The 9,153-nt window shown below is 40.9% G+C and overlaps 1 protein-coding gene across 1 annotated transcript in view; it reads right to left on the bottom strand.

Annotated features, from left to right (window-relative positions):
• Positions 1 to 320: 320 nt before the first annotated feature.
• The window catches only part of mical1 (microtubule associated monooxygenase, calponin and LIM domain containing 1), a 49,346-nt gene continuing 40,513 nt past the window's right edge, over positions 321 to 9,153 (bottom strand). The window contains exons 19-25 of the mRNA XM_085782934.1: positions 7,329 to 8,169; positions 5,909 to 6,045; positions 5,717 to 5,830; positions 4,236 to 4,326; positions 3,354 to 3,447; positions 2,985 to 3,058; positions 321 to 628 (exon numbers count right to left, since the gene is read on the bottom strand). Of these exons, the coding sequence (XP_085639060.1) occupies positions 435 to 628; positions 2,985 to 3,058; positions 3,354 to 3,447; positions 4,236 to 4,326; positions 5,717 to 5,830; positions 5,909 to 6,045; positions 7,329 to 8,169 (1,545 nt within the window). The 3' untranslated portion in view covers positions 321 to 434. The remainder of the gene's footprint in view (positions 629 to 2,984; positions 3,059 to 3,353; positions 3,448 to 4,235; positions 4,327 to 5,716; positions 5,831 to 5,908; positions 6,046 to 7,328; positions 8,170 to 9,153) is intronic.

Below are 9,153 nucleotides of genomic sequence, written 5' to 3'. Positions count from 1 at the left end.
GTCCTTTTTCTTGTCAAAATGTCTCATTTCTAGTCAAAACTAATCTACTTTCCACTTAAAATAAGACTCATCACCTAAAAATTAGCTTGTTTTTAGATCATTTTCACTTGTTTCAAACTTTGTTGAAATAAGTAGAAAAATCTGCCAGTGAAAGCAAGTTTTTTTTGTGCTTGTAATAAGAAAGAAAAACTTGCTCCACTATCAGATTTGTCTACTTATTTCAAGTGAAAATCTGCTTGAAATAAGTAAAAAGTGTCTAAAAACAAGCTACTTTTTAATGTGATGAGTCTTATTTTAAGTAGAATGAGATTTGTTTTGACTAGAAATAAGACAAATATTCTTGGTAAGATTTTTGAGTTTTTGCAGTGTGTGTATACTGTATGTGTGTGTGTGTACCAGTGTGTATTTGTGTGTGTATTTGTGTGTGTGAGGCCTTATGCCCAGTGGACCTGAGCCTCGGCCTTGGAGTGGCGTTTGGCCTCCTTGATGGAGAAGGCCTCCTGCTCCTCGCTGATCTCCTTCAGCCTCTTCTCCTCCAGGAACGACACCAGAGAGTCTCTCATGCCGACCACCTCGATCATCTGCTGCAGGATGCGCTCCTCCTCTTCCTCCTGCTCCGCCGTTTTGTCTGACACACACACACACACACACACACACAAAAATCAGTATATTAACTAATCTATCGATGCTCCTTGTTGATCCGACCTGGAGCTGATTTTGTTTCATTTTCAGTCGTATCTTCAGTAAAACAGCTGCTGCTTTCAAGTAAAAATCTCAAAAACACCCAATGCTTAAAGGGATAGTTCAACATTTTGGCAAATTGGCCCATTGCCATAATCCCTATAGTCATAGCAGTAGGTTCGTTACCTTTAATTGTTGGTGCAAGCTGTTTTTAGAACGGCGGAGCAGAGCTGCGAGCTGCTCAGAGCTACACTACGGAGGCTCATGGGATTTCTTTGGTTTCCCTCATCAAACTCATCAAATACACAATCCAACAACTCCACAACGCTCTGGTGGACAAGTTGTGACCTGCACATTCACCACACTATGAGATAATAACACAACGCTACCAGACAGAGTTGTTTTAGAGGGAACTACAGAGACTGCTTGATGAAAAACTGTCCCTGAAGGCAACGCACATCAGCGGTTTTGCACGAATTTTCCTCCAACACAACCACAAATCCATAATACAAATCTACAATTAAAAATATCAATTGAAAATATCCAAAGATAAATAAATAACTGGTGTAATGCTGTAAGAACTCAGGTTGTTGATAGATAATGTTGCTCTGTAACAGTTAACAGCTGACTGAGTGAATCTGAAGCGGTTTTCTGTGTCAGTGTTTACTTCAAGGCTCGTTTCTGCCTCCCCCATGTGGCCGGAGTAATGAGTGGGTGCACGTTGGAATTAAGAAATGAAATAAAGCCCGACTGAAAGACGATGCTGTCTAACACCTGGAAGATAACAAAAAACTATTTCACACCTGTCGGAGCAGCTGTTTTAACCTCTTTATGTGACTTTAATGTTTCCTTTTGGCCATAAAGAGACGGAAAATATGCAAAGGAGGTATTTATTGAAAATGGGCAAAAATGGATTAAATAGTATGTCTCTACCGTCAGACCGGACTTAAAGCAGAAGTAAGTGGTCCGGTCGTTTTCGCTAATGCTGCGTTCCAGGCAGGCTTTTGAAATCGTAAATTACAGCTTCAAGTCACAACTTACGACTTTGTAGCGTTTCAGGCAACCCACTCGTGTTTTTCCGACCTGTTTTACCAGTGAAAGTCACTATAACGGCCACTCGTAACTTCCGACCGGTGAACTCGTACCAGATCGAACTGGTACGACTTCACGGTCGGAAAAATACGAGTTTCCTTGAACGCACCATAACAGTCCTCGTCCCTACGTCACCACATTCACGGCGTTCCTTGGCTGCACACACAGCCCTGCATGCCGTTCTCTCTCCTCATTGGATAAAAACTGTAGGATACGATAAATGTTTTCTCCTCGACTCAGAGCAGAGCAGAGGGACTGACAGACCCGTGTTTCAGTCCAAACACTCTATGTAAGTGATTGCTGTCGGAAGATATAACTATTTAAGACTTATATTAACACAAATATATCACTTACTTCTGCTTTAAGGTAATCTCTGACTGGACTATCATTAATACTTTTATTTATTTACTTTCACGACTGGAGATGTTTACCAGTCTCTTTATGTACGTTTTTACTTTCCCCTTGAGATTTTTGCACTCGTCTATAGGGCGTTTGTTTGTTCATATACAAAATCCACAAATACAAAAATATTTCGATAATTCTGGAAATCCTAAATTTTACATCCTTCATCTTCAGAGGTGGAGGATTATATTGTAAATAAAGTGAAAAAAAGTCAACCACAGTCTGTGAATGAACTTCCTATCCTTCCAACAGATATCCCATAATGCACCGCTCTCTGTAGCAGCGAGTTCAAACAGAATATCTGATGTCGAGGATGGAGGAGTTATTGTCTCGTCCTTGAATAGAATAAAAAACCTCCACTCGGATGTGATTTCCATAAACAAACTCTGTTTCCTCTTCAGGGGGAAACGGTGTTTGTGTTTCTGAAATCTGCTGCCGACTCTGATTCACTTTCTCTCTCTCTCTCTCTCTTTAAATCTAAAGAAACGACAACGAATGTTTCCATGTGTTTCTCATTCATTATTATTGTTTTGTATTATTCATTCATGTATGTATTTTCCTTACTAACTTATATATACTGTTCAATCACTTACTTTTCTACTTATTTTTCGTTATTGTTTAATTATTCCCTATGTTCTTGTTTTTAACTTGTAACAAATTTGGTTTTTGTATATGTGGGTGAAGTTTCATACCTCCCCTTTGCACATCCCAGTCATGATGATTGTTCATGCTGTTTTAAATGGTATGTTCGTGCAAAATAAATAAATAAATAAATAAATAAATGAATGAATGAAAGTGTTGACACTCACCGTCGATCTCCATGAACTTCCTGAGCTCCAGCTCCAACATGCTCTGCTTGTCCTCCAGCTCCAGCTGCCGAGACCTGAGAGGAAAAAACACAACAGAACAAACATTAAAAAAAAACAAAACAACAAACATCAGCTGAGCCAAATCACCACGGCAACACCAGGTCACTGCGAGGAGGGCGATTGGTCGTCGACACGGTGGGAAACAAACGGCTCAGTGTGTGTGAGGAGGAAGTGTTGATGTTATGGCCGATCTGAACACTGTGTATGTTCCTCTATATAGTATATATAATTATACACACACACACAGCACAACACAGCTTTTGTATGTGTGTGTGTGTGTGGAGTTAAACATCGGAGCTTCAGACTCACGCCACCATGAGGTCCGACTCCTCCGACACCAGAGCGTTCTTCTCGTGGACGAGCTGGATCCACTGCTCGATCATGTCAGGAGAACCGGAGCTGTCTGCAGGAAGGAGAACAAGGACACGTGTGTGTGAATGTAAATATTTAAAAAGAAGGAAGAGGAAGAGAGAGGCTCGTATGGAAATAGTGAATAACGTATTATTGTTATTATTATTGTTAAACATGTGACAGGAGGAGAAAAACCCAGCAGCTTCACACACACAGTGTTTCTAGGACTTGTTAAAGGGACACTGTGTAGGAATTCCTCCCATCTAGCGTTGCGGTTGTATATCACAAGAAACTCAATCGTATTTCTCATGTTGCATTCACGTGAAATTGGGCAGAGGGCAGATGGACGACAGCCGCTGCACGTAACGGCATAAACAAGCCTCTATGTAAACAAGTGGTCCGTCAGCATGAGGCAAAACAATACACGTGACGATGTGTTGTCATGGCGATGTGGTATTGTTTACCTGACCCACGTTTTACCGGCTTTCTATGGACTTCTGTGACTAAAATGACATCTGGTTTGTTAGCGACAGCTGTCTGCCCGACTGCAGGTGAATGCAGCATCAGTGTAATGCTCCATTCCTCCTCACAGACTTTTGAACAAAATAATAGATAACAGAAGAAGTTACACAATGTCCCTTTAAGTTCAGTTTTTTTAATGGAAACACCCAGTGAAATAATTTCCAGAGATCCACGGTTCTCTACTCTGCTTTTAACTGCATGGGTTAAAAAAAATCCTTCTAAACTCGTATATCATTAAAAACCCTCTAAAAGAAACCCGGGTCCTTCATTATATCAGAAATTAAAAAACAAGGGTTTTGTTGTATTGATGATTTTTACCTTCTTCTCTCAGACTGCGCTCCAGCACTACGCCTTTCTCCTCCAGCTCTTTGAAGGTCACCTCGATCTCCTCCAGTCTCCTCTGGATCGACTTTAACCCACAGATAAGAACAAGAACGTGTCAGAAACCAACACATTTTTATGAATTACAGTTAAAACTTTGACGTATTTATGATCTGCTGCAGCAGTTCACTGTATTTACATTCAATAATAACCACTTTCTATACAGTGGTTTTCAGTGTCTGTATTAAAAATGTCTACGTGAATGAAGCAGCATCTAATTCAGATTTACATGTTTGTACCGCTGCTCCTTCACATTAAGAAAAAAAAAACACAGATAACTGATCGACTCATCGTTTGCTTGTTTGTTTGTTTGTGAACTGATTTCATATCTGACCAACTGGCTGCTGGAGGAGAGTTTAGGGGGCCTGAAGTATTGAAATCAAACCCGTTACCGTGGCAACCACCGGGGGCTGCCAGACCAACACAACACAGAGAGGAATCATAAGGATCAGAAACTTAAAATACAAAATACAAGAAACACTCGAGAGCGAGATTTAAAGAGATATACCATTTTTTTTTTTTCGTGTCTTGCCATGACCAGCAGATAGACACCATCCTTTCGACTGTGCGTGCAGTAACAAGGGAGATAGAGCCGTATCGCCCGTAATTAGCTTAGCTCAAACACTGGAAGTATATGGGTAGTGTTAGCCTGCCTCCACCTAAAGTCATCAGAGAAACTCTTCAGCAACTCTAAACGGAAACCGGCGGGCCGATCTTCGTCTCAGAGCTGACAAAACTCTCCGGTAAGGCATCTTGAGCGGTCAAATGCCGGTAACGGGACGAGATCGGTCAAAACGGAGGGTTCAAGCAAAGACGGTTTATTTTGGTTCAAGCTAGCTACATCGAGGGTAGGTTAGCTTCCTATTTCAAAGTAAAAGCACAAATTCTATCGTCATGGTTTTCTGTATGTAAAGGGCAACGGGTGTTTTATTTTGTGAAAGTAACCGGAAGTGCGTTGGTCACAACGGCTAGCTTGAGTAGCGCCGAATTCGTCCGAACAAAACTGTAAACAGCTTTTAGACAAATTAACGACACACTGCTGATCCAAACGGCTACTTTCTCGCCTAAACATGTTTGAAATGTGGATAAAGTGATATATTTACAGAGTTTAGAGCTAAAATGAAACCAGCTTCTGACTGCTGATTTCAGCTCGGGTAGGAGGCAGGCTAACACTACCTATACACTTCCAGTGTTTGAGCTAAGCTAATTACAGGTGATACGACTCTATCTCCCTTGTTACTGCACGCACAGTCGAAAGGATGGTGTCTATCTGCTGGTCATGGACTCGGGAGTGAGGCAAGACACGAAAAAAAAAAAAAAGTTGGCGTATCCCTTTAACTCAAATCTGTTCTCATCTATATAAAAACCCAATAAAATCTATAATTTATAATCAATAACCGATCGGCTGTGGTTCCGACCTGTGCGTTACGTAGCCGCTGCAGCTCGCTCATCTTGGCTCGCCGCTCCAGCGTCCTCATCTTCATCAGCTCCAGCTTCTCGGCCTCGACGGGATCCGACGGCGTCGTCTGAAACTACAGCAGCGGGTTCGTCAGCAGCCGCTCCGATGACGTCATCACGATGATGACATCATCGCAGCTCCGAGTCCTCACCTTCTCATCGTAAAGGTCGATATCGTCTCGTCCAAACATCATCTCGTCATCGTCTTCATCATCGTCGCCGTCGTCGTCGTCGTCGTCTCCGTCGGCGCCCTCCTCCGAGGCGCTGTGCACGTGTCTGAAGGTCGTTTCTGTGGATCAGAGAAAAACAGCAAACTCAAACTTTCTCTTTTCCCCTCAAAGTTTTTTCTCCTAATCGTAAAATTGACTTTATTCTCGTAAAATTGGGACATTATTCTCGTAAAATTAGCCTGTGACTTTTTTCATGAAATATGACTTTTTTCTCATAATATGACTTTCTCGTAAAATTGACTTTATTCTCGTAAAATTGGGACATTTATGCCTTTATGGATAGCACAGTTGAGACAGACAGGAAACAGGGAGGCAGAGAGAGGGGGAATGACATGCAGTAAATGGCACCCAATGCGGGACTCGAACCAGGGCCGACTGCAGCGAGGACTATGCCTCTATACATGGGGCGCCCGCTCTAACCACTACGCCACGCGACGCCCCTTGAAATATTACTTTTTTCTTGTAATATTTACTTTTTCTCATACTATGACTTTTTTCTCGGAATATGACTTTTTTCTCGGAATATGACTTTTTTTCTTTTGAAATTAGCCTATGACTTTTTTCGTGAAATACTATGACTTTTTCTTGTAAAATTATGACTTTCTTCTCACAATGACTTTTTTCTTGTAATATGACTTTTTCTCGTAAAAGTGATATTATTCTCGCAAAATTAGCCTATGACTTTTTTCATAAAATATGACTTTCTTCTCACAATGACTTTTTTCTCGTAATATGACTTTTTTCTTGTGAAACGGTGACATTTTTCTTGAAATATGACTTTTTCTCGTAAAATTATGACTTTATTTTCATAATATGACTTTTTCTCGTGAAATTGTGACTTTATTCTCATAAAATTTGCCTATTACTTTTTTCTTGTAAAATTATGACTTTTTCATATGACTTTTTTCTCGTGAAATTGCGACTAGTTTCTTGTAATATGACTTTTTCTCGTAAAATTGTGACTTTTTCTCGTAAAATTTGCCTATGACTTTATGACTTTTTCCTTGTAAAATTATGACTTTCTTTTCATAATATGACTTTTTTCTCGTGAAATTGTGACTTTATTCTCATAAAATTTGCCTATGACTTTTTTCTTGTAAAATTGTGACTTTCTTTTCATAATATTACTTTTTTCTCATGAAATTGTGATTTTTTTTTCTTGTAATATGACTTTTTCTTGTAAAATTATGACTTTTTCTTGTAAAATTATGACTTTTTCTTGTAAAATTATGACTTAATTCTCGTAAAATTAGTGTATGACTTTTCTCGCAATATCAAGACTTTATTCTCTTAATATTATAACCCTCAAAGTGTTTTTGTTTCTCTCGCGCCGCGTCCTCACCGACTCTCCCCGGCTGGTTGACGAGGACGCTGAGCCGCGCGTCTCTGCTGATCCTCGGCGACGACAGGTTCCAGGGGGAGAACTTGGAGCGCACGCGGGTCTGTCCGCTCGGCAGCTCCTTCCTCTTGAAGCAGCGCCGGTTCCTCCGCTCCCGCACGTGACTGGCCGTGCTGCCACTCCAGTAGCCCTCCTCCTCCTGCCCCTCCTCCTCCCCCTCCTCCCCCTCCCCTTCTCCGTCCGGCTTGGGGGGGCTCGGGCCTCCTCCCGCCGCCGGCGCCGTCGCCGCCGAGGACGAGGAGCAGGACGAGGATCCGCCGGGCGTCTCCGAGTCCGAGTCGGCGCTGAAGCTCTGCAGGTTGACCAGCTGGCTCTTCTCCTCCGCCGTCAGCTGCAGCTTCTTCAGAGACTGTTTGGGACGCGAATCCGCCGCCGTTGCCTTGGAGACGTCGTCGCGCGGAGGAGGAGCCGGAGAGACGAAGTCCTCCAGGGTCGGGGAGTTGATGATGAGGACGGAGCGAGGCTTTGCGATGGGAGGCGACGGGCGAGGGCTGGGCGTGGTCTGGCGAGAGAGGCGGGGCTTAGGGACGGGAGGAGGACGAGCTTCCTCCGACTCGTCCGACTGCGTCTCGGATGGAGGTTCTGGTTCTGGTTCTGGTTCTGGTGGATCCTCTTTGACTTCGAGCGTGTGCTGGTCCTGTTTGTCAGGACTGAATGAGTCCGTATGAGGAGGAGGAGACGAAGGAGCGCAGTCCAACGTGTGCTCGTACTCCTCGTCCGATGGAGACAGCGTGAACTCGTCGCTCGAGTGCCCGTTCTCCTCTTTGTGGATTTCTTTGCTGCCCTGGAAAAATGAAAAAAAAAAAAAAAAAAGTTTTTGAAAATTATATTATACACATTGAGAACATTTTTTTCACAGACTTCAAGAATGGTCATAGTTTTACGAGAAAAGTCATAATATTACAAGAATAAAGTCATTATTGTGATGACTTTTTCTCGTAATATTATGACTTTTCATTAAATATGACAGTTTTCTTGTAAAATTATGACTTTATTCTCATAATGACTTTTTTCTTGTAATATGACTTTTTCTGGTAAAATTGGGACATTATTCTCATAAAATTAGCCTATGAGCCTTAGCCATTTCTCGTGAAATCGTGACTTTAATTGTAATATGACTTTTTCTTGTAAAATTATGACTTTATTCTCATAAAATTTGCCTATGACTTTTTTCTTGAATTATGTTTTTTTTTTCTTGTAAGATTATGACTTTCTTCTCAATATGACTTTTTCCTGTACAATTATGACTTTATTCTCATAAAATTTGTGTATGACTTTTCGATGCATGACTATGAATCATGCAACAGAAGCTTATGACTTTTTTCTCGGAATATGACTTTTTTTTCTCGTGAAATTAGCCTATGATTTTTTTCATGAAATATTATGTCTTTTTTCTTGTGAAATTATGACTTTCTTCTCATAATGACTTTTTTTTTTCGTAAAATTGACTTTATTCTCATAAAATTGGGACATTATTCTCATAAAATTAACCTATAACTTTTTTCTTTAAGTACGATGACTTTTTCCTTGTAAAAATTATAGCTTTCTTCACATAATGACTTTTTTCTCGTAATATGACTTTTTCTCGTAAAATTATGACTTTATTCTAGTACAATTATGACTTTATCCATGTAAAATTAGTGTAAAAACTATGATTTTATACTCGAAGTCTGTGAAAAATGTTTTTCTCAATGTGGCCCTAATACTCCGTCGATGAACTGTTGAACCTGAACTCATGTTTTTACACAACCATCTGATCATCAAACTA

Source organism: Trachurus japonicus, chromosome 7 (genome assembly GCF_045865225.1).
Source record: "Trachurus japonicus isolate A0001 chromosome 7, Traja_1.0".
Lineage (NCBI taxonomy): Eukaryota > Metazoa > Chordata > Actinopteri > Carangiformes > Carangidae > Trachurus > Trachurus japonicus.
This window is presented reverse-complemented; position numbering and strand designations above follow the sequence as displayed.